The following is a 24,895-nucleotide window of genomic DNA, read 5'->3' on the forward strand; positions in this document are numbered from 1 at the left end:
GGGCCACACGGAGGCCCCAGTGGGACCCATGGCGTGGAGGCAGGGATGGGGAGTTGTGGGGGGATCCCAGTGTGGTCTGGGGCCTGGAACCGGCCATTGGGAGGCCCCAGCAGTTTCAGTGCCCAGGGCCTCCCTGCAGAGCCGTGCATGGCAGAGGAAGTGTGTAGCATGAGCTGGTACACGCCCATGCCCATCAAGAATGGCAGTGTGGTCATGCGTGTGGACGTCAGCAGCAATGGCCTGGGGAGCTTCATTCCAGATAAAAGGTACCCTTTCCCAAGACGGGGGCTGGGGTGGACTCCGGGGGAATTCCTCACCCCAGGGTCCCCAGAGGACCCAGTGGGAGAGCCGAGGGAGAGAATGGGGAGAGGAGAGGCAGCTGCGAGCTGTGGAACCCCTGACACTGGGACCTCACCTGCGCCTGTCCTGCACCTGCTGCTAGGTTCCAGATGAATATCAACGGCTTCCTGAAGAGGGACCAGGACAATAACATCCAATTCACTGTGGGAGAGAAGGTGAGGGAATCTGGGCAGGGGAAAAAGACAATGGTCTGGGCCTTAGGCTGACGCCCTGGTTACTTCCCAGAAAAGCAGCAGATCCCATTCAGGGAGCACCAACTTCATGCCAGGCCCCACGTGAAGATCCCATTAATCTCCCGAGTGAGCCATCGAGGGGACGTACTCTCACATACTCCATTATAAAGAGGAGAAAACTGAGGTCCCAAAGGGATGGAACCATTTTCCCATAGTCCCTCAGCATGGAAGAAGTCTTGAAGTTATCTGTCTGACTTCTATACATACCTGTACATACACATGTGTACATACCTGTACATACACATGTGTACATACCTGTACATACACATGTGTGTACATACATACCTGTACATACACACGCACGCGCGCGCGCACACACACACACACACACACACACACACACACACACACATATATATATTTTTTTTTTGAGATGGGGCCTCGCTCTGTCATCCAGGCTCGAGTGCAGTGGTGCAATCATGTCTCACTGCAGACTTGACCTTCTGGGCTCAAGCAATACTCCCACCTCAGCCTCCCGAGTAGCTGGGACCACAGGCATGTACCACCATATCCAGCTAATTTTTAAATTAATTATCATTATTATTATTATTATTTTTGAGACAGAGTCTTGCTGTGTCGCCCAGGCTAGAGTGCAGTGGTACGATCTTGCCTCATTGTAACCTCCGCCTCCCAGGTTCAAGCAATTCTCCTGCCTCAGCCTCCCAAGTAGCTGGGATTACAGGCACCCATCACCACGCCTGGCTAATAATTTTTTTATTTTTTGTAGAGACAAGGCCTCACTCTGTCACCCAGGCTGGAGTACAGGGGAATGACCTCATCAGGCTCAGGTGATACTCTCACCTCAGTTTTTGTATTTTTAGTAGAGGCAGGGTTTTACCATGTTGCCAGGGTGGTCTCAAACTCCGGGGCTCAAGTGATCCATCTACCTCGGTCTCCCAAAGTGCTAGGATTACAGGCGTGAGCCACTGTGCCCAGCCCATGCCCATATTCAATTTTTTTTTTTTTTTTTTTTTTTTTGAGACAGAGTTTCGCTCTTGTTGCCCAGGCTGGAGTGCAGTGGTGCGATCTCGGCTCACCGCAACCTCTGCCTCCTGGGTTCAAGCAATTCTCCTACCTCAGCCTCCTGAGTAGCTGGGATTATAGGCACGTGCCACCACACCCAGCTAATTTTTTTTTTGTATTTTTATTAGAGACGGGGTTTCTCCATGTTGGCAGGCTGGTCTTGAACTCCAAACCTCAGGTGATCCACCTGCCTCAACCTCCCAAAGTGCTGGGATTACAGGCATGAGCCACCACGCCTGGCCTCATACCCATATTCTTAATCCCGATGCATTCACCCATTCATTCATGCAGTCACTCAGCAGGCACTTACTGAGCACACGTTGTTGCATCATGGGGACACAGCAGTGAACACACAGACCCAAATCTCTGCCCTCCTGGAGCTGACACTCTAGTGGGGGAGACAGATGGCAAACCGGCAAACTGGTAAATGTGAAAATCAAGTGAATTCTGTAGTAGGGTAAAGGGTGGTAAGCGCTCTGGAGAGAAACGGAACAGGGCAACGGGAGTTGGGTCTGTGCAGAAGGAGAGTGCAATGTTTACTAGGATGGTCAAGAAAGGCCTCATTGAGAAGGTTAAGCCTCCAAAGGAGAGAATCGCATGAATACTAAGGGAAGAGCATTTCATCAGGAGAAACAGAGGCCCTGAGGTGGGCATGTTCCTGGGAGGTCTGAGAAGCAGAGAAGAGGCCGTGTGGCTGGGAGAGAGGGAGTGAGGGGGAGAATGGTAAGGAATGAGGTCAAGGAAGTGAGAAGGACAAATCGCGTGGGGCCTTGTGGGTCCAGGTCAGGCCTTGGACCTAAATGAGATGGAGCCTCAGGAGAGTGGCGGGAGTGTTGGCATCCCTCCTGTCCCTCCTTGGCAGCTCTTCGACCTGATGCCCCGGTACTTTGTGGGTGTCTCATCGAGGCCCTTGTGGCACACTGTGGACCAGTCACCTGTGCTCATCCTGGGAGGCATTCCCAATGAGAAGTACGTCCTGATGACCGACACCAGCTTCAAGGACTTCTCTCTGGTGGAGGTGAATGGTGTGGAGCAGATGGTGGGCGGGGAGTCTTGGAGGGAGCTGGGCCTCAGCTCCTGAAATTGGGTGGGGGTCTGGGGCTCTAGAAGAAGTCCCCAAAGACACATCAGTCCCCATGAGAGGCAGATAGCATGAAGAAAAAACACAAGATTCTACAGCCAGAGGGCCTAGGTTCAAACCCTGGTTCTGCCACCTCCTGGCTGCCTGACCCTGGACCTGGCAGTTCAATGACCCGGTCTCCAGATTCCCATTTGTAACATGGGAGTAATAATTATATTTACTTCATAGGATTGTTGTGAGGATGATATAAGTTAATAGTTTCTGGTCAGGTGCAGAGGCTCATGCCTATAATCCCAGCACTTTGGGAGGCTGAGGTAGGAGAATCGCTTGAGAGCAGGAGTTTGAGACCAGCCTGGACAACATAGTGAGACTCTCTACCAAAAATACAAAACTTAGCCGGGGTGGTGGCATGAGTCTGTAGTCTCAGCTGCTCAGAAGGCTGAAGCAGGAGGATTGCTTGAGCCTGGGACTTTGAGGCTGCAGTGAGCTATGATCACACCACTGCACTCCAGCCTGGGAGACAGATCGAGACCCTGTCTCAAAAACAAACAAACAAAAAAAACTGGGCGTGGTAGCAGGTGCCTGTAATCCCAGCTACTCAGGAGGCTGAGGCAGGAGAATGGCATGAAGCCAGGAGGCGGAGCTTGCAGTGAGCCGAGATCGTGCCACTGCACTCCAGCCTGGGCGACAGAGCCAGACTCCGTCTCAAAAAAAAAAAAAAAAAAAAAAAGTTAATCACTTCCATAACCAATGGTATATATGTGCCATTACATTCTACACTCTGGAAAATTCTGCATTGCAATATACATCTTTGCCCAAGGATTTCCTATTAGGCATTGAGAGCCTATATTATCCCAGAATAGGGAGGGAGTGTCTGAAGTAAGGATCTTTTGGCTTCACCGACAGAACTATGTTGGAATTAGTGCAGCTACAGGAGAACACCAACCCGGGTTGGTTTACCCAGAGAACTGGCTTTAAGAAGTGCACCCACAGCCGGTGCAGTGGCTCACGCCTGTAATCCCAGCACTTTGGGAGGCCGAGGCAGGCGGATCACCTGAGGTCAGGAGTTCCAGACCAGCCTAGGCAACATGGTGAAACCCTGTCTCTACTAAAAGTACAAAAATTAGCCAGGCATGGTGGCAGGCACCTGTAATCCCAGCTACTCTGGAGGCTGAGGCTGGAGAATCTCTTGAACCTGGGAGGCGGAAGTTGCAGTGAGCCAAGATCGTACCACTGTACTCCAGCCTGGGCGATAGAGCAAGGCTCTGTCTCAAAAAAAAAAAAATTGCCTTAACCTCCTCCCATCAAGGTCAAAAGCCCTACTCACAATTTCTGAGGATCCCACATGGATTAGTATTCTCCTGACCCCCTCTGGCTCTGAATTCCTGCTTATGTGGAATTTGTTCAGTTTGTGGACCATCTTCCTGTCCTGTGTCAGCTTTCTCTGTTCTGAGCCAAGTCTATTCAGACATTGTTTAATTTACACAAACTTTTTTTGTTTGTTTGTTTTTTTAAAGAGACAGGCTTTCGCTCTGTCACTGAGGCTGGAGTGCACTGGTGTGATCATAGCTCACTGCAGCCTCCAACTTCTGGACTTAAATGATCCTCCTGCCTCAGCCTACCAAGTAGCTGGTATTACAGGCATGTGCCACCTTACCTGGCTAATTTTAAAAAATCGTTTGTAGAGACACGGTCTCACTATGTTGCCCAGGCTGGTCTCAAACTCCTGCCCTTAAGCAGTCCTCCCATCTAGGCCTCCCAAAGTGCTGGGATCACCATGCCTGGCCAATTTCCACAAACTTCCTTTTTTTTTTGAGATGGAATTTCACTCTTGTTGCCCAGGCTGGAGTGCAATGGTGTGATCTCAGCTCACTGCAACCTCCACCTCCCCGGTTCAAGTGATTCTCCTGCCTCAGCCTCCCAAGTAGCTAGGATTACAAGCTTGCACCACCACACCCAGCTAATTTTGTATTTTTAGTACAGATGGGGTTTCACCATGTTGGCCAGGCTGGTCTCGAACTCCTGACCTCAAGTGATCCACCCGCCTCAGCCTCCCAAACTGCTGGTATTACAGGTGTGAGCCATCACACCTGGTCATAGAAAAGGTGTTTATATTCACAGGAATGAAAACAAGTTCAATTTGAATTCAGGCATCCAAATTCTTGTTCCTTATTTTTTTTAACTTATTGAAGTGAAATCCATAAATTTAACCATTTTAAAGTGAACATCAGTGGCATCTAGTTCATTCACAATATTATGCCACCACCACCACTATCTACTTCCAAAAAATTTCCGCCACTCCAAAATAAACCCTGGGTTTGTTTTTATTTCATGTCAGACAGGTAATGGGCAGACACCATAACAAGGCTTGAGGGAGACACATCTCAGATGACGGTGAAAACCCAATCACCACGCTTAGAAACTACAAGAAGATCCTGTGATCCTGTTTTAGTTCTTTTTCTTTTTTTTCTTTTTGTCATGGTCTCACTTTGTTACCCAGGCTGGAGTTCAGTGATGCAATCTTGGCTCACTGCAGCCTCCACCTCCTGGGTTCAAGCCATCCTCCTACCTGAGCCTCCCTAGTAGCTGGGACTACAGGCGCATATCACCATGCCTGGCTAATTTTTGTATTTTTGGTAAAGATGGGGTTTTGCCATGTTGCCCAGCTTGGTCTTGAACTCCTGACCTCAAGCCATCCTCCTGCGTTGGCCTCCCAAAGTGCTGTGATTACAGGCATGAGCCACCGTGCCCAGCCTTATTCTTGTTCTCTAACCAAGGAGATTTCTCCCTGATGGCCTCATCTCTTTGTCTTCTCTCTTCCCCGCTCCTGTCTCTCTCCACCACTCCCTTCCACACTGCCCCCAGGAAACGGATCCTCCCCTGGCTCATGGTTGGGGTCCAGGTATAGATGCTGTAACAAAGAGACCCTGGAAGGGAATTACTTAAATAGAGACTGTTGCTCATTCTTTTTTTTCTTTCTTTCTTTCTTTTTTTTTTTTTTTGAGACAGAGTCTCACTCTGTTGCCCAGGCTGGAGTGCAGTGGCGCAATCTCGGCTTACTGCAACCTCTGCCTCCCAGGTTCAAGTGATTCTTCTGCCTCAGCCTCCCGAGTAGCTGGGATTACAGGCACCCACCACTACACCTGGCTGATTTTTGTATTTTTAGTAGAGATGGGGTTTTGCCATGTTGGCCAGGCTGGTCCCGAACTCCTGACCTCAAATGATCTGCCCGCCTTGGCCTCCCAAAGTGTTGGGATTACAGGTTGTGAGCCACCGCACCCGGCCGTTGCTCATTCTCATAACGGTCCAGAGATGAAGAACCTTGTTCCTTCCATTTTCTCTCTTCACCACCCCTGGGCTCAAGGTGTTGGCAGCCACTGGGAAAGGGGAGGAGCAGAAGCAGAGGACAAGCCATTTTCTTTTAAGCAAACTTCACTTCCACTGACCTTCCACTAGTGAGAAGGAGTCACCTGGCTACATCCAACTGCAAGGGACACTGGGTGGTACATGCCCAGCTAAACTCAATCACCAAAAAATATGGGGAAATGGATTTGAGAGCTTCCCTAGCCACCTCCTGAAAGTGGAGAAGAAAATTTATTGTTTCACGAGACCAAAAAATTCAGGACGTCAGGCTCTGCTTGGCCCAGGATTTCAAACAGTATCACTGAGATGGGGTTTCTCGCCTCACCTCTTGGACCACATTCCTCTGTTTTTTGTTTGTTTGTTTGTTTTTTGAGATGGAGTTTTGCTCTTGTCACCCAGGCTGGAGTGCAGTGGTGCAATCTTGGCTCACTACAACCTCTGCCTCCTGGGTTCAAGCGATTCTCTTGCTTCAGCCTTCCAAGTAGCTGGGATTACAGGCACGTGTCACCACATCCAGCCAATATTTTGTATTTTTAGTAGAGATGGGATTTCACCATGTTAGCCAGGCTGGTTTTGAACTCCTGGCTTCAAGCAGTCCACCTGTCTCAGCCTCCAAAGTGCTAGGATTACAGGCACTCGGCCACATTCCTCTGTATTGACTTGATGCTCGAAACAGTCTTGTCGGCTGGGTGCGGTGGCTCAGGCTTGTAATCCCAACATTTTGGGAAGCCAAGGTGAGCAGATCACTTGAGTCTACAAGTTCGAGACCAGCTTGGCCAACATGGTGAAACCCCGTCTCTACTAAAAATACAAAAATTAGCCAGGCATGGTGGTGGGCACCTCTAATCCGAGCTACTCGGGAGGCTGAGGCAAGCTAATCGCTTGAAACCGGGAGGCAGAGGTTGCAGTGAGCCAGGATTGTGCCACTGCACTCCAACCTGGGTGACAGAGTGAGATCCTATCTCAAAAAACAAACAAACAAAAAATGGTCCTGTTTTCTGGAACTGAAGACTACAGAGGCTGCATCTTCTCAAGCCCACATTCAGTGGGAAAGATCTTTCCCAAGAATCCCCACATCCCCAAAGTCACAAGATTCCTTCCAGTTGGTAGAGCTCAGGTCCCTACCACCCGAACAAAACCAACACAATCACCATGCCCAACATGATGCCTAGTGAGTTAAATGAGTCAGAACTTTCCAATGAGGCTGAGGCAGGAGGACTGCTTGAAGCCAGGAGTTCAAGACCAGGGCAACGTAGCAAGACTCCCGTCTACACAGTTATTTATTTATTTTAATTAGCTGGGAGGTCGGGTGTGGTGGCTCACGCCTGTAATCCCAGCACTTTGGGAAGCCGAGGCGGGTGGATCACGAGGTCAGGAGATTGAGACCATCCTGGCTAACACGGTAAAACCCCGTCTCTACTAAAAATACAAAAAATTAGCCGGGTGTGGTGGTGGGCGCCTGTAGTCCCAGCTACTCCGGAGGCTGAAGCAGGAGAACGGTGTGAACCTGGGAGGTGGAGCTTGCAGTGAGCCAAGATCACACCACTGCACTCCAGCCTGCATGACAGAGCAAGACTCCGCCTCAAAAAAAAAAAAAAATTAGCTGGGAATGGTGGCAAGCACCTGTAGTCCCAGCTACTCAGGAGGCTGAGGCGGGAGGACTGCTTGAGCCCAGGAGTTCAAGACCAGCCTGGGTAACATAACGAGACCTCACCTCTACAAAAATAAAAATAAAAGAATTAGCTAGGCATGGTGGTGAGCACCTGTCACGCCAGCTATTCGGGAGACCGAGGTGGGAGGATCGTTCGAGCCAGGAGTTTGAAGCTGCAGTGAACTATGATCATACCACTCCAGCCTGGGTGACAGAGCCAGATCCAGCCTTTAAAAAAATGTCCCTTGGGGTGAGCATGGGGTGTTGTATCCATGTAGGTATAACCCTGACTGTAGCCAAGGGCACAAGGACCGCTAAGGACTGTTGAGCATGCTGTGCACTGCCCAACTCCAGGGGGCACACGAAGCCTGAAGTGGCTCAGGCCTGGGTCACCTGCTTCTCTGGTCCATGTGGGGGAGGTTTGGCTACCAAGGTGCTGCTGCGGGCTGAGCAGGGAGAGTGCCCTGGGGCAGCTACGTGTGTCCCTCCCAAGCAGCTGTCAGAGCAGGAGCTTCCCACAAGGCAGGACATGGGGGCTGAGGCCAAGGCCACCTGCTCACCACTAGCCTCTGCTCCCCTGCAGCTGAGCATTGACAGTTGCTGGGTGGGCTCCTTCTACTGCCCCCATTCTGGCTTCACGGCCACCATCTATGACACTATTGCCACCGAGAGCACCCTCTTCATTCGGCAGAACCAGCTGGTCTACTATTTTACAGGCACCTATACCACACTCTATGAGAGAAACCGTGGCAGTGGTGAGTGTGCTGCGGCTGGGACCCACGCCGGGGGAGGGCACCCCGGTGAACCCCTCCACTGAAGGTACCTGGGGCTGGAATTGCTGTGGGTGAGGCAGAGGGGAAGGAACTTGCCAAGGCCCCAAATCACCCCTGCCCACCCCTAATGGGCCTTGCCTTGCCCTTTTTTTTTTTTTTTGCCGGGATAAGGCTTCTACCCAGACCCTCCTGGGAATTGTGAGCAGCTGTGAGAAGGGGGGGTGTGAGAGTAAAGGGAGGTAGAGAGAGGCAGACACACGCGTGTGCCCACACACAGTGGCAGAAGGACATGCCAAGACAGACCAGACGGGGAGAAAGTCAGAGGGAGAGAGGGGCATGGCAAGTCAGAAAGACAGAGCAGGAGGAGAGAGAGAAACAGATGGGCAAAGCCTCAAGGGAAACTCATTGGAGAGGAAAAAAGAGTCTAGGCACAGTGGCTCAGGAGGCCAGACTACTCAAGAGGCTGACGGGAGGGGGCACCGCATGAGCCCAGGGGTTTGAGGCTTCAGTGAGCTATGATCACACCACTGCATCCAGCCTGGGAGACAGAGCAAGACCCTGTTTCAAAAAAAAAAAAAAAAAAAATGCTGGGTGCGGTGGCTCATGCCTGTAATCCTAGCACTTTGGGAGGCCGAGGCGGGTGGGTCACTTGAGGTCAGGAGTTCAAGGCCAGCCTGACCAACCTGGTGAAACCCCATCTCTACTAAAAATACAAAAATTAGCCGGGCATTGTGGTAGGCACCTGTTATTCCAGCTACTCAGGAGGCTGAGAAAGGAGAATTGCTTGAACCCAGGAAGCAGAGGTTGCAGTGAGCTGAGTTCGTGCCACTGCACTCCAGCCTGGCCAACAGAGCGAGACTCAGTTTAAAAAAGAAAGAGAGGAAAAAGCAAGAGAGATGAAAAAGAGAGACTATTCAACTTAATTTTTAAATGATACCGTGGCTGGGTGCGGTAGCTCACACCTGTAATCCCAGCACTTTGGGAGGCCGAGGCAGGTGGATCACAAGGTCAGGAGTGCGAGACCAGCCTGGCTAACACGGTGAAACCCCATCTCTACTAAAAATACAAAAAATTAGCAAAATTAGCTGGGCGTGGTGGCACATGCCTGTAGTCCCAGCTACTCGGGAGGCTGAGGCAGGAGAATCACTTGAACCCAGGAGGCAGAGCTTGCAGTGAGCTGAGATCACGCCACTGCACTCCAGCCTAGGCGACAGAGCAAGATGCCATCTCAAAAAAAAAAAAAAAGAAAGAAAGAAAAAGGCCAGGCACAGTGGCTCATGTCTGTAATCCCAGCACTTTGGGAGGGCGGATCATGAGGTCAGGAGTTTGAGACCAGCCTGGCCAATATGGTGAAACCCCGTATCTACTAAAAATACAAAAATTAGCTGGGTGTGGTGGCATGTGCCTGTACTTCCAGCTTCTCGGGAGGCTGAGGCAGAAGAATTGCTTGAACCCAGGAGGCGGGGCTGCAGTGAGCCGAGATCGTGCCACTGCACTCCAGCCTGGGCGACAGAGTGAGACTCTGTCTCAAAAAAAAAAAAGATACCAAAGCTCTCCTATTTCTTCTAGTTTTCCCCGCCATCTCAGTGAGAACTGTCAGCTTACAGAGTCACTGGAAATTGGACTGTAACTTACATTTCATAAGTGAATGCATGTTCCCAGCAGCTTTGCTTTCTGTCTTTCTTACTTAGGGCACTTTGACAGTGGGAGGAACCAAATTCAGATTGGCTTAAGCCAAAGAAAAGGGGTGTTTATTGGCTTCCGTGGCTGAAAAGCCCAGGAGCATGTTGGTTTCAGGAATGGCTGCACCAGGGGGTCACTGTCACGGTTAGACAGTCACCTCCTTGTGCATGCCACAGTGATTCAGGCCCCTGCCCAGCAACTGTAGACTTTTATGCCCCTCAGTAGCCCCAGAAAAGAGCATCTTGTTGCTGATTGCAAGCTGATATTGCCTCTGATTTGGCCAGCTTGGTCACATGCTAATCATTGTGGCCAAGGGAGTGCAAGGGAGGTGTCAGCCCGATCTGACCCTCGTGGACAGAGTGTGAGCAAGGAGGATTTTCTCAAAGGCAGCGGGTGCCCTCTGCCAGGTGCTCCCTGACACCACACTGAACAGGTGCTTCAGCATGAGAGGACAGATATCAGGTTCACTAAAGCCAGGGAAATGTGGGCGGGGGGTGGAGGCCCCAGATCCAACCACCTGGGTCTGAGGCCCCATGCTGACTTCCCTAGGCAGTTGGGTTCGTGTCCTGGCCAGCGAGTGCATCAAGAAGCTGTGCCCTGTGTATTTCCATAGCAATGGCTCTGAGTACATAATGGCCCTCACCATGGGCAAGCATGAGGGTTATGTATACTTCGGGACCATCAGAGGTAAGGGTGTGGGCCTTTGTCAGCCCCAGGGACCCCTCCATACCCTCTCTCACCTCCGAGGATTCTAACCTTGGGCCCTCACTCATCACCATGTGCCCTGAGGAGGCCCCCCAGGCTGAGGGGAGGGGTGGTGGTGGTGGTGGTAGTTTGTAGGGGTAGGGCTTGGGGGTATGTTATGTATCTTTCATGATGTACTTGGTTTTAAAGGGCAGAAGAGCTGGGCATAGTGGCTCATGCCTGTAATCCCAGTACTTTGGGAGGCTGAGGCAGGCAGATCACTTGAGGTCAGGAGTTCAAGAACATCCTGGCCAACATGGTGAAACCCCATCTCTACTAAAAATAAAAAAATTAACTGGGCATGGTGGCAGGCACCTGTAATCCCAGCTATTCAGGAGGCTGAGGCAGGAGAGTCACTTGAACCCAGGAGATGAAGGTTGCAGTGAGCCGAGGTTGCGCCACTGCACTCCAGCCTGGGCAACAGAGTGAGACTCTGTCTCAAAACGAACAAACAAATCCCCCCAAAAAACAAAAATAGCAGAAGCCCAATTCACAAATAAGTACAGCTGGGCACAGTGGCTCATGCCTGTAATCCCAGCACTTTGGGAGGCTGAGGTGGGTGGATCACCTGAGGTCAGGAGTTCGAGACCAGCCTGGCCAACATGGCGAAACCCCATCTCTACTAAAAATACAAAAATCAGCTGAGCATGGTGGCATGCACCTGTAGTCTCAGCTACTTGGGAGTCTGAGGCATAAGAATTGCTCAAACCTGGGAAGCGGAGGTTGCAGTAAGCCAAGATCACGCCACTGCACTCCAGCCTGGGCAACAGAGTGAGACTGTCTTAATAATAGTGATAGTAATAATAATAATAACTTAAGCACAAAGAATTTGTGGACTTACATAAATGAAAAGACTACGGTTCAACTTCAGGTATGGCTGGATCCAGGGGCTCACAGGGTAGGTCATCAGGACTCCATCTCTTGGTAAGGTAGTGCAGCATAGTAATTAATTATAGCACAGATTCTGGAGAGAGACTGCTCCGTCACACCTTCGCTGTGTGCCTTTCGATATGTAACTTGACCTCTCTGATCTCGTTTTCTTCACCTACAAAATGTGGCTAATGGTAGTACTAGTATCTAGGTCACTGGGTTTATATAAAGATTAAATAAGTTGGTTTTTGTAAAGGTCTTAGTGCTAGTGATGTGGTGAGTGTTACAAACTGTTTATTATTATTGGTCCTATAATTTGGGTCCATTTTTAGGTAGCTATTCCTCCATGGAGGTTAAAGGTGGCCCCTTAAAGCTTGAGACTCAAGTCACCTACTAGTCTGAGTCACGCCAAGAGAATGAAGACAGCATCTTTCCCATTAATTCTAACACAAATCCCAGAGTAAACTCTGATCGGCCCACTGTGGGTCACATGGCCAGACCTGAGCCATGAGACCCACAGTCTAATGACCGTGACCAAAGACAGACATGCTCTGATAGGCCAGGTGTGAGGGACGAAAGGCCAGAGAATGAGATCCCAAGGACTGAGGAGCTGGTGCATGAGGAGGCCAATCGGAGTTGGCTTGATGGGCTGCCAGACAGGAGGGAGAGGGCCTGAACATGAACCCCACCTTGCTCTGCAGATGGCCAGGTGTCCTTTGAGATGCTGCCCAGGAAGTGGTCTGTGTGCGAGCAGATAGGAGGTACTCATTCCCCCGATGGGTCTGCGGTGGGAGGCTGGGGAAACTGAGGATGCAGAAGAGCAGGGGAGGGTGGCAGGGATCATGGGAAAGAATGGGCAGTGTCTTAGGGAGGGGTGAGAGTTATGGGGAGGGGCACAGCAGGCACAGGACCAAGGCTATTGAGCCCTGGGGCGGCTCTGGACTGCCCCTTTCCCTCTCAGTTACCACCTGCTCCATAATTTGGTCTGAATACATCGCGGGTGAGTATACCCTACTGCTGCTGGTGGAGACTGGATATGGTAATGCCAGTAAACGTTTCCAGGTGGTCAGCTACAACACAGGTAATGAGGGCGATGCAAGCGGCTGGGCGCAAAGGGGCAGGATCCCAGACTGTGGACTGCATGCCCATCCTGAGGGATCTGTGCCCAGCAGACAGAGGGAGGGTGACATTACCTGTGTCACTCCTGGTTGAGGGGTAGCAGTGGAGAACAGGATATAGGCTTGGTGATCTGCAAGGGCCCTGTGGCTCACAATAAAGAGATTTTATTTTACCTGCAGTGAGAATAGGGCCCCTATGTAGAGTTGTACAGGCTGTGCAGTGCACAAAACCCCCAACCGAGGGGTCAGAGGAGACACGTCCTGTGCCTTAACAGGACTGTTTCCTCTCAGAGGCAGTGCCTTTTTATAATTCACATGAAGAAATTCTAAAGGGCTAGGCACGGGGCTCACACCTGTAATCCCAGCACTTTGGGAGGCCGAGGCCAGGGGATCGCTTGAGGCCAGGAGTTCGAGACCAGCCTGGGGCAACATGGCAAGAGGCTGTCTCTACAAATTAAAAAAAAAAAAAGTAGCTGAGTATGGAGGTGCGCCTGTAGTCCCAGCTACTTGTAATATACCTGAGGTGGGAGGATAGCATAAGCCCAGGAGGTTGAGGCTACAGTGAGCTATGATCATGCCACTACCTGGGTGACAGAGCAAGACCCTGTCTCAAAAAAAAAAAAAAAAAAAGAGCAGAGCCAGGCGTGGTGGCTCGTGCTTGTAATCCTTGGGATGCCAAGGTGGGTGGAATGCTTGAGATCAGGAGTTCAAGACCAGCCGAGGCAACATAGCGAAACCTCATCTCTACTAAAAATACAAAAATTGGCCAGGCACAGCGGCTCACGCCTGTAATCCCAGCACTCTGGGAGGCCGAGGCCGGGGGATCACCTAAGGTCAGGAGTTCAAGACCAGCCTGGATAACATGGTGAAACCCTGTCTCTACTAAAAATACAAAAATTAGTTGGGCATGATGGTGGGTACCTGTAAACCCAGCAACTCAGGAGGCTGAGGCGGAAGAATCGCTTGAACCTGGGAGGCAAAGGTTGCAGTGAGCCGAGATCATGCCATTGCACTGCAGCCTGGGCAACAGAGCAAGACTCCATCTCGAAAAAAAAAAAAAATTAGCTGGGCATGGTGGTGGTGTGCCCCTATAATCCCAGCTACTCCATAGGCTGAGGTGGGAGGATCACTTGAACCCAGGAGGCAGAGGTTGCAGTGAGCCGAGATCACACCACTGCACTCCATCCTGGGCGACAGAGAGATCCTGTCTCGGGGGGAAAAAAAAAGAAAAGAAACTCTAAGGACTAGCAAGCCCGAGTGGGAAGCTCTTTGGAGGGTTTTACAGGAGGCTGAGAAGCAAACAACTTGCTCCAGCTCCAGGTTTTGAAAGCGCAGGGCCGCAGGAGATTTTACTGTGTTCTCCCCACCTGTAGCTAGTGATGACCTGGAACTTCTCTACCACATCCCAGAGTTCATCCCTGAAGGTAGGAGGGGAAGGCAGAGGTGGCCTCAAGGGCGGCTGTGGGCCAGGAGGGGCCCAGGTGACTCCACCTCACTGCTGTGTCCTCTCTTCCTCTGCCCCGGTCAGCTCGAGGATTGGAGTTCCTGATGATCCTAGGGACAGAGTCCTACACCAGCACTGCAATGGCCCCCAAGGGCATCTTCTGTAACCCGTACAACAACCTGATCTTCATCTGGGGCAACTTCCTCCTGCAGAGGTGGGCCTCTACCACCCCCGGGTGGGCCAGGCATACTCTGTCTCCCCAGCACCTTTACGGTGGGGACCCTTTCAAGACCAGGCTAGGCAAGTCTCACCAAACCTTCAAAGGATGCACAAATCCAGAAGTTACCAGGACTGTGATGGGGAACACACCGTTAGGGTAGTCAGTGCTGGGACGGGGGAAGCCAATGTTTTAAAGCTGTGGGAGCCCTTTTCTTAAAATGAAACCTTATAAAAAGACCCAGCCTGTGTGAGCAATAGATGAGCAGTTTCTAGGGGTTTTTTTTGTTTTTGTTTTTGTTTTTGTTTTGGAACAGAGTCTCGCTCTGTCACCCAGGCTACAGGGCAGTGGCACAATCTCAGCTCACTGCAGCCCCCGCCTCCTGGATTCAAGCGATTCTCTTGCATCAGCCTCCTGAGTAGCTGGGATTACAGCTGCGTGCCATCATGCCTGGCTAATTTTTGTATTTTTAGTAGAGATGGGGTTTCACCATGTTGGGCAGGCTGGTCTCAAACTCTTGACCTCAGGTGATCCTCCCGCCTCAGCCTCCAAGAGTGCTGGGATTACAGGTGTGAACCATTGTGCCTGGCTAATTGACAAGCATTTTCTAGGGACAGTTTAGGATCCTCCCCACCCCAGCCACCCTCTCGACCCTCAGGAACCTAGGGGCCCCTGAGCCACCTTCTTGGGTGGCTGGCAAACTGCCAGGTTGGCCCAATGCTCCTGTTTTACAGATGGGGAGCTGGAGACTCTCAAAGGGTTTGGGATGGGGGGCGGGAGCTAGGATTTCAAGCTTCCTTTGCATGTCCTTACAAGTGGAGAAACAGTAAGTGGCTCCCGTGTTATTAGGCCTGGGATTGGGGGAAGCGGCTGTCCAGGATGCGCCTAGCTCTCCATCTCTGTACCTGCAGCTCTAACAAGGAAAACTTCATCTACCTGGCAGACTTCCCCAAGGAGCTGTCCATCAAATACATGGCCAGATCGTTCCGTGGGGCTGTGGCTATTGTCACAGAGACAGAGGAGGTGGGCTGCCCTGCCCCTCTCCCCATTCCCTTTCTGCCCACCCCCAAACCCCAAGGGCCTCTCTTTCCCCCTGTCACAGTAAAGGAGCCAAGGGAAGGGGGCACCCTCGGGGACCCTGAGAAAGGGCGGTGAAGCTCCATTTATAGCTGAAACCCCTGGAACTCAGGGTAAGTGTCAGCTCCAAAGTCATGCAGACCGGAGCTATGATCTGATGTTCAGAGGCAGCCCTCTATCATCCCACAGTGTGGTTGTTCGCTTCATAAATATTGAGCATTTACTGTGTGCCTGCCCCCATGCTGGAGAACACAGAGCGGTCAGGGCTGCAATGGGGAAAATATTACCTATGGAAGTAGGGGTACCTGGCCCAGTCTGGGGGGTTGTGCATGTCAGGGAGGGCTTCATGGGGGAGACCACATGGAGGGGGACATCTTGGAGGCTGGAGGGGATCCCCCAGGTTGTGACTCAGGAAGGGGAGTGAAGGTTCCCTTCAGATGTGTATGGGGGTGGGCATCAGTGCAGAGATGGGAAACTGAGGCCAAGGAAATGGTGAGACCCTGGAAGCTGCAAAGAGTGAGAAGAAAAAAGAGGTCTCGGCTCTAGGAACCGTGGCTGTTAGGGAGTGTGCATGTTAGGGATGCTTAGGTCGCAACTGCCAGAAACCCAAACAGACCAAAAACATTGAAAAAAGTGATCACAGTATGTGAGGGCTGGAACCAGAGGTGATTGGGCTCAGGGAAGTAGAGACATGGCACCACAGAGAAAAGGAAGGGGAGCGCCCTTGATCCCAGTGGAGGTGAGTTTCCAAACTTCATCCCTCAAACAATGGGGCCACCACACTGGGCAGAGGGTGAGGTGGGATCAGAGGACCCCATGGTCCTGACACACACACATCTGGCTGTCATACCCGCAGATCTGGTACCTCCTGGAGGGCAGCTACCGGGTGTACCAGCTGTTCCCTTCCAAGGGCTGGCAGGTGCACATCAGCTTACAGCTGATGCAACAGTCCTCTCTCTACGCATCCAATGAGACCATGCTGACCCTCTTCTACGAAGACAGCAAACTGTACCAGGTGCCCGGCGGGGCTATGCGGGGACATCGGGGCACCCCAGGAGGGCTGACCCCAGCTCACCTGGCCCTGCCTTCCCCCTGCAGCTGGTGTACCTTATGAACAACCAGAAGGGCCAGCTGGTCAAGAGGCTCATGCCCGTGGAGCAGCTTCTGATGTATCAACAGCACACCAGCCGCTATGACTTGGAGCGGAAAGGGTGAGAAGACACCGGACCATGACAGGGGTCTGAGGGGTCCCGGCACTGACCTCCTGAAGCTACCATTCTTGAGAGAGGGGAGACCGAGCTAACCCCAGTGACAACCTCAGGGCTATGATGGCAGGATTTCAGCACTTATGGAAGCTCAGAGGAGGAGCCCAACCTAGCGGGGGGGAAGGTGCATCAGGGAGGGCTTCAAGGAGGAGGAGGTGTATGCACTGTGGCAAGAAGGGTAAGGAAGGATTAGTCAAGTGATAAGGTGGGGAAGGGTGTTCCAGAAAGGGGGAACCACCTGTGCAGAGGCCCTGATGAGAAGGGGGACAACGTGAGCCTGGTGGTCATGGGGAGAAACTTGGACTTCATCTTGAGGGTCTTGGGAGAGCCATGGATGGGACTAAGGGAAAGAACTGCAGGATCGGATTTTACCGCGTGCCATAATGATGTCTCCGGTCGTCGTCCTGCGGAGGGTGGATCAGAGCAACCCAGGGAGGCAGCTGGAGTCGGGACAGGGTTGGGGCGCTGGGGTGGAAGGAGGAAGCGGGAGATGGAATAAAGTAGACAGGCAGATGGCGACTGCCCCTTGAGTAGGGAGGACTCTGGTCTCCAGGGATCGAGGGACGTCCGAGGGGATGTGTGCAGAGGCCTCTGGGCAGCAGAGGCTGACGCTGAGGAGGAAGATCCGGGCTGGATTCGATACGGGAAGTGGGTGAGGTGGGAAAGAGGCCTGCGGAAGCTTCCAGTGCGCGGGGTGCCTTAGAGCCAGCAGCCTTTCCCCCTTGCCACTGCCCAGGGGCTACTTGATGCTCTCCTTCATCAACTTCTGCCCCTTCTCGGTGATGCGCCTGCGGAGCCTGCCCCGTCCGCAGAGATACACGCGCCAGGAGCGCTACCGGGCGCGGCCGCCGCGCGTCCTGGAGCGCTCGGGCTTCCACAACGAGAACTCGCTCGCCATCTACCAGGGCCTGGTCTACTACCTGCTGTGGCTGCACTCCGTGTACGACAAGGTGGGCGTCCGGCGGCGGGCGGGCAGGCCTGAGACCGGACTGGGGCAGCGGGGAGCGGGCTTTAGAGGGCGAGGCCTGTGGAGCGGAGCGCAGCGGGATTGGAGAACAGGATTGGTGGTGGGTGGGTGGGGGACCTGGGGGCGGGGCCTGGCTTGAGCAGGACTTCCAGGGGAAGGCGTTGGGGGTGTGGCCGGGTTGAAAGCGGGGTTTGGGGATGGGCTGGGGTGTGTATCTTCTGCTCTGGGTTGGGGGCTGGCATTGAGGCTAGGAGGTGGTCTGGGGATGCCGCTTGCCTGGAGGCTCTCGCCCCGCTGCCCAATCCCTTCACGGTGCCGGGCGATCCCTGCAGCCGTACGCGGACCCGGTGCACGACCCCACCTGGCGCTGGTGGGAGAACAACAAACAAGACCAGGTAGGCGGAGCGGATTGGGAGCCGGGAAAGGGGCGGCGCCCGGAAACCCCTCACGGTGCCCCCATCCCCGGCGCTGACTCTGCCCCGCGCATCCGGTACCCCAGGATTACTACTTCTTCCTGGCGAGCAACTGGCGAAGCTCAGGCGGCGTGTCCGTAGAAATGGACAGCTACGAAAAGATCTACAACCTCGAGTCCGCGTACGAGCTGCCGGAGCGCATTTTCCTGGACAAGGGCACTGAGTACAGCTTCGCCATCTTCCTGTCGGCGCAGGGCCACACGTTCCGGACGCAGACAGAACTCGGTCTGCGCGGGACCAGAGTGGAGCCCGAAGGGCGGGGCGAGGGCTGCCGGAATCTGGGAGCCTGGGGGGCGGGGACACCATCGGAGGGGCGGGGCCTGTCTGTGAGGGAGGCCTTAACCCCATTTACTGCCCGGAGCAGGCGCCGCCTTCCAGCTGCATAGCCAGGTGGACGTGGGCGTGGTGCTGGCCGACCCCGCCTGCATCGAGGCCTCCGTGAAGCAGGAGGTCATGATTAATCGCAACTCGGTGCTGTTTTCGGTGAGGCCCCCCGGGGACTTGGGATCAAGGGAGGTTTTTTTGTTTTGTTTTGTTTTGTTTTGAGACAGGGTCTTGCTCTGTCGCTCAGGGTGGAGTGCTAGTGGAGCGATCACTGCATTCTTGGCTTCCTGGGCTCAAGCGATCCTCCTCCCTCAACCTCCTGAGTAGCTGGTACTGCAGGCATGCGCCACAGTTTCCAGCGAACTTTTTTTTTTCTTTTGAGACGGAGTCTTGCTCTGTCGCCCAGGCTGGAGTGCAATGGCACGATCTCGGCTCACTGCAACCTCTGCCTCCCAGATTCAACCGAGTCTCCTGCCTCAGCCTCCCTAGTAGCTGAGATTACAGGTGCACGCCACTACACCCAGCTAATTTTTTGTATTTTTAGTAGCGATGGGGTTTTACCATGTTGGCCAGGCTAGTCTTGAACTCCTGACCTCAAATGATCTGCCCACTTCGGCCTCCCGAAGTGCTGGGATTACAGGCGTGAGCCACTGCACCCAGCCTTAACTTTTTATTTTTTGTAGAGATGGGGGTCTCCCTATGTTGCCCAGGCTGGCCTCGAATTCCTGGGCTCAAGAGATCCTCACGCCTCGGCGTGAGGTGTGAGGTGTGAGGTGTGAGGCATAAACCACCCTGTGCTTGGCCCCGTTAGCCTATTCCTGAGTAGAAAATGGAAGCCTTCCGTTCTCCTACCAGCCGCCACCTCGCCCCAGCTATGGGTTATTTGAACTGTTTGTTGGACTTTGGGGAGACCTGTTCACCCCTTCATTTCTGCCTCTCCCCTCCTTCAACCCCAGATTACGCTCAAGGATAAAAAGCTTTGCTATGACCAAGGCATTAGTGGACATCACCTTATGAAGACTTCCATGACGGTCAATGTGAGGTCCAAGCCTGGAGGGGAGGGTGCAGGATGGTGGGAAAGCCTGGGCCGGTGGGGATCAACATCTTCAGCTGCTCCTACCCACAGGTGGTGGGTTCATCTGGGCTCTGCTTCCAGGAAACGCACCGGGGGCCCCGTATGCAAGTATTGGAGCTTGGGATACTGGGCCCTGGCAGGGGAAGGTTGGGGTTGGGTCTCAACAGGGCTAATCCCCCTGAGAATCCCACTAATGCATTCATAATTTCCTTTCTTCTCATTCTTTCTCAACATTCATCCACCCACCCACTGCCACCCACTAACTCCTTTCATTCTTTTTTCTTTGAGAGGGAGTTTTGCTCTTGTTGCCCAGGCTGGAGTGCAGCGGCGTGGTCTTGGCTCACTGCAACCTCCGCCTCCTTCGCTCAAGTGATTCTCCTGCCTCAGCCTACTGAATAGCTGGGATTATAGGTGCCCGCCACCACGGCTGGCTAATTTTTTGTATTTTTAGTGGAGACAGAGTTTCTCCATGTTGGCCAGGCTGGTCACAAACTCCTGAACTCAAATGATCCACCCGCCTCAGCCTCCCAAAGTGCTGGGATTCCAGGCGTGAGCCACCATGCCCCGCCTAACTCCTTTCATTCATTCATTCATGTTTTCAGAAAGGGCCACCTTCCCAGTTGTGCAGGTTGCACACAAGCTGGTATGTTCCCTCTGATAACTTTTCTGCAGAGGGAGAATAGAGTGAGCAACAGGGCCTTTTTTTTTTTTTTTTTAAAGAAGTCTCGCTCTTGTCCCCCAGGCTGGAGTGCAATGGCGCAATCTCGGCTCACTGCAACCTCCACCTCCCGGGTTCAAGCGATTCTCCTGCCTCAGCCTCCCAAGTAGCTGGGACTACAGGTGCATACCACCATGCCTAGCTAATCTTTTGTATTTTAAGTAGAGACGAAGTTTCACCATGTTGGCCAGGCTGGTCTTGAACTCCTAACCTCAGGTGATCTGCCAGCCTCGGCCTCCCAAAGTGCTGGGATTACAGGCGTGAGCCACCATGCCCAGCCTAGGGCCACTTTTTGCAATTGGCACAAAGGTGGCACAAGGGCTGGCCTGGCCCTGCTTTCACATCTCTTCTTCTGCCCACTCACGCATTCCTTATTCAGTTCTTTGGGTTCTTGGTGCTTCACTTGCTTAAACATGTGATACCGCCTTTGCCCGGGGCAGACACTGAGGCTCAGAGAGGTGCAGAGTAACCCAGGGAGCTAATAAGTGGTAGAGAAGGGGCGTGCCCCAGAGTTCTTATTCTCACCCACTTCCCTGCCCGCTCCCTGGCATACAGATCCTGGTGTTCCTCCCTCCTGGCTTAGAATGACCTTGGGCAGTCAAAAGGTGTTGTAACAGCCCCCACCTCCTTAGAGTACGTGAGGTTTCATGTGCTAGACTGAATAAACAAGGAGGAAGTGTGACTGCGTCAGGGGGTGCAAGGGGGAATGTGGCGGGATGAGCTCAGAGCAGTGATGGGGCAGAGTAAGTGGAGCCTCACGGGCCATGGTATGTGAGCTGGCTCTTCGGGAGGGCTCCAAGCAGAGGAGGGACTCCGGTGTCCCCAGGGCCCATCTGGCTGCATGGGGTGGGGGGACGTCAATGAGGGGACTGGAAGCAGGGAGACTCTGGAGGAGACAAGGTTGGACAAAACAGGGTGGGGGCAAAGGAGTTGGAGGTTTAGGGGAGAGAACAGGCGGGCTCTCGGTCTTTTTTTTTTAAATTTTTTTTTAAATTTTTTTGAGACAGAGTCCTGCTCTGTCACCCAGGCTGGAGTGCAGTGGTGCAGTCTTGGCCTCTACCTCCCTGGTTCAAGCGATTCTCCTGCCTCTGCCTCCCGAGTAGCTGGGATTACAGGCATGCACCACCACACCCAGCTAATTTTTTGTATTTTTAGTAGAGACAGGGTTTTGCTGTGCTGGCCAGGCTAGTCTCGAACTCCTGGACTCAAGTGATCAGCCCGCCTCGGCCTCCCGAAGTTCTGGGATTACAGGCATGAGCCACTGCACCAGACCGTTTTAATGATATTAATGACCATATTGCCCTTGGCGGTGAGGGAGAGCAAGGCAGCTGGTGGTGGTGTTTGCAGGAGGGGGACTGTCCTTCCTGCCCCTCACCCCTCCAGGGGCCTGAGGAGACCCTGGCCACCCCCATGAGCCTTTTTTTCTCCCACCGAGGGCAACCTGATGGTGCCAGTGTTCATTGGCTGCCCTCCAGGCAAGCGCCTGGCCTTCGACATCACCTACACTGTGGAATACAGCCGCCTGAAGAACAAACACTACTTTGACTGCGTTCACGTGAACCCGGAGATGCCCTGCTTTCTCTTCCGGGACAGTGTGTGTCCAGTCCCTTCCCCTGCACAGTTCACTGCCCTCTTGCCCCCACCACTTTGCGCTCTCCCTCCCCACTCCTCTCCCCGCAGACTACCCACCCTTTTTCCTGCAGCATCTCACTTTCCCCCGTCTCGGTCCTCAGCTTCTCGGGCCAAGCTAATTTCTTCTTCTGGTCTCAATCCCCTCCAACCCCATAGTTTTCTACCCCTTCTTCTTGATTCAAGATTTGGTGACAGGAGACTCCGGCAGTTTCCAGGGCAGGTAAAGGCGTGGCCAGCTCGCAGCTAGGGCAGGTGGAGGGAGTGGAAGGAGATGGGTGCAGGACTCGAGACCCGGGGGCCAGTCCGTGTGCACTTCTGTCCCTGGTAGCTACGTTCTGCTGGTGGTGGGTGGCGGGCCCACAATGGACAGCCTCAAGGACTACAGCGAGGACGAAATCTACCGCTTCAACAGCCCCCTGGACAAGTAATCCCCGTGGGGCCCCACGTGTAATCCGCCTTGCTTCCCCTGGAGGCTGTTCCCACTTCCAAGCCAAGCCCACCTCCCAAGCCCCCACCTCCGCATCTCAGGCCCTGCCCACAGTGGGGCTCTTAGGATCTCACAGGCAAACTCCTGCCCGCCCCCTAACACCACGCCCCCTGCACATAAGACCCCACCCTCTGCACCCACCTCTGGCCTCCCTCCACACTGACCACTGAGGCCATACCTCCCCCACACCGCCCCCAACCCCTGGCTGAGATGACCCGGGCCTGCACAGGACCAACAGCCTTATCTGGACCACGAGGACCACAAGGACCACCAAAGACTCGGCCTTCCACATCATGTCCCACGAGAGCCCGGGCATCGAGTGAGTGCGTAGCCTGGCCCCTCTTGGCCCACATCTGTCGGTAGTCCATCGGACCCACCTATCCTTTCTGCCCCTAGGAGGCCTCTTGATCCCCAAGTCACACTGACTGCCTTTGTGTTACTTAAATGGGGCTGAACTTTGCACAAGCTGAAGTCTCTGCCTGGAATGCTGCTCCCTCCGACTCTTTTAAGGCCTTAGGCAGATGCCCCTTCAGCCAGGAGGACTTTTCTGTTTCAAAATGGGACAATTGTCCCTTCATGGCTCCCATGGCCTCTTGGGGCTCTCCCATCCGGGCCCTGAGCCCCCTACCTGTGCGTCCCCATCCCAGAGTGGACAGCTCTGGGCAGTCACTGTCTGGTGTGGGGTCTGTCTCTCCTCCAGAACTGGGTCCTGAATAGACTCATACATTTGTTTTTATTTTTATTTTTGAGATAGAGTTTCGCTCTTTGTTGCCCAGGCTGGAATGCAGTGTCACGATCTCAGCTCACTGCAACTTCCACCTTCCGGGTTCAGGCGATTCTTCTGTCTCAGCCTCCTGTTTGTTTATTTTTTGAGACAAGCTCCCTCTGTGGCCCACCAGGCTGGAGTGCAGTGACGCAATCTCAGCTCACTGCAGCCTCTGCCACCCAGGTTCAAGCAATTCTCCTGCCTCAGCCTCCCAAGTAGCTGGGATTATAGGCACCCGCCATCATGCCTGGCTAATTTTTGTATTTTTAGTAGGGATGGGGTTTCACCATGTTGGTCAGGCTGGTCTTGAACTCCTGACCTCAGGTGATCCGCCTGCCTCAGCCTCCCAAAGTACTGGGATTACAGGCACACGCCACCATGCCCGGTTAATTTTTGTATTTTTTTTTCCTAGTAGAGACGGGGTTTCGCCATGTTGGCCAGGCTGGTTAACATAGCATTTATTGAATGAAAGAATGAACAAATGAATAAATCTATTCATGGCAGGCATTTATTGATAGTTGAATGGGGGTATTAATGAATGAATAAAACAATGGAGAAACAAATTCATATATAGGGGCTCAATAAGTTTCATTCAGTGAAAGGAAAAAAATGAAGCCATGAGCAAATGAAGGCAGTGAATGAATGAACAACTTGCACCTACTCAGAATTTAACCTGCTTTATTTTTTATTTTTTATTTTTATTTATTTTTTTGAGACAGGGTCTTGCTCTGTCACCCAGGCTGGAGTGCAGTAGTACAATCTGAGCTCACTGCAACCTCTGCCTCTTGGGTTCAAGTGATTCTCCCAACTCAGCCTCCTGTGTAGCTGGGATTACAGGTGCATGCCACCATGCCCCGCTAATTTTTGTATTTTTTGTAGAGATGGGGTTTCACCATATTGGTCAGTCTGGTCTTGAACTCCTGACCTCAAGTGATCCACCTGCCTCGGCCTCCCAAAGTGCTGGGATTATAGGTGTGAACCACCATGCCCGGCCTAACCTGCATTTATTGGATAATGAATAAAGAAGGGAATAAATGAAAGATGTGACTTTCTACCTAGTAAGTGCTCAAGCTATATTTATGGGATAAAGGAATGAAGGGAGCAAAGAATGAATAAGGAGTTGGCATATGATAGGTACACAGCCTGTAATCTGGATGGATGCACAGTGACAGAGGAATTGACAGATGGAGGTGTGAAGGCAGGAGGAAATGAATGAGTAGACAACCTGTGGCACAGTAGGCGTTCAGTCAGCATGACTGAATGAGTGAATGAAGGAATGAATGAGGGAAGGCATGAGATTGCACCCATTTGGTCCTCACCGAGAACGTTGGGGTGGAGGAAGAAATTGGGAGTTGGCACAGACTAGGCATGGTTGGTAGCACAACTGCCTGATCTTTGGCTCACAGGTGGCTCTGTCTGGAGAACGCCCCATGCTATGACAGTGTTCCCCAAGGCATCTTCGCCCCCGAATTCTTCTTCAAGGTGTTGGTGAGCAATAGGTGAGCCAGGCAAGTGGCCCAGGTGCGGGTCAGGGGCTGCCCATGGAGTGCC

At 52.8% G+C, this 24,895-nt stretch overlaps 1 protein-coding gene and 1 non-coding gene across 26 annotated transcripts in view; one reads left to right on the forward strand and one right to left on the reverse strand.

Annotated features, from left to right (window-relative positions):
• Nucleotides 1-24,895, forward strand: part of CATSPERG (cation channel sperm associated auxiliary subunit gamma) — a 34,854-nt gene that overhangs the window by 9,132 nt on the left and 827 nt on the right. For 3 of the 25 annotated variants that reach the window (XM_054540324.2, XM_054540325.2, XM_054540326.2), the window contains 22 exons: nt 140-266; nt 443-515; nt 2,479-2,634; nt 8,295-8,466; nt 10,717-10,854; nt 12,483-12,542; nt 12,743-12,862; nt 14,273-14,323; nt 14,428-14,557; nt 15,472-15,583; nt 16,494-16,652; nt 16,736-16,848; nt 17,639-17,852; nt 18,202-18,264; nt 18,369-18,567; nt 18,707-18,825; nt 19,623-19,703; nt 19,793-19,849; nt 21,895-22,311; nt 22,394-22,515; nt 22,808-22,897; nt 24,751-24,843. In XM_054540324.2, the coding sequence (XP_054396299.1) occupies nt 140-266; nt 443-515; nt 2,479-2,634; nt 8,295-8,466; nt 10,717-10,854; nt 12,483-12,542; nt 12,743-12,862; nt 14,273-14,323; nt 14,428-14,557; nt 15,472-15,583; nt 16,494-16,652; nt 16,736-16,848; nt 17,639-17,852; nt 18,202-18,264; nt 18,369-18,567; nt 18,707-18,825; nt 19,623-19,703; nt 19,793-19,849; nt 21,895-22,311; nt 22,394-22,515; nt 22,808-22,897; nt 24,751-24,843 (2,866 nt within the window). Of the gene's footprint in view, nt 1-139; nt 267-442; nt 516-2,478; nt 2,635-8,294; nt 8,467-10,716; nt 10,855-12,482; nt 12,543-12,742; nt 12,863-14,272; nt 14,324-14,427; nt 14,558-15,471; nt 15,584-16,493; nt 16,653-16,735; nt 16,849-17,638; nt 17,853-18,201; nt 18,265-18,368; nt 18,568-18,706; nt 18,826-19,622; nt 19,704-19,776; nt 19,850-21,894; nt 22,312-22,393; nt 22,898-24,750; nt 24,853-24,895 lie in introns of those variants that run through there. The other 22 variants (XM_024236701.3, XM_054540332.2, XR_008516573.1 and 19 more) reach the window with 21 other exon arrangements.
• Nucleotides 5,030-5,131, reverse strand: LOC112130251 (small nucleolar RNA U13). Its single transcript, XR_002912525.1, has one exon. It is a non-coding gene; the product is annotated as a small nucleolar RNA U13 (small nucleolar RNA).

This window comes from Pongo abelii, chromosome 20, assembly GCF_028885655.2.
Source record: "Pongo abelii isolate AG06213 chromosome 20, NHGRI_mPonAbe1-v2.0_pri, whole genome shotgun sequence".
NCBI classification, from domain to species: domain Eukaryota; kingdom Metazoa; phylum Chordata; class Mammalia; order Primates; family Hominidae; genus Pongo; species Pongo abelii.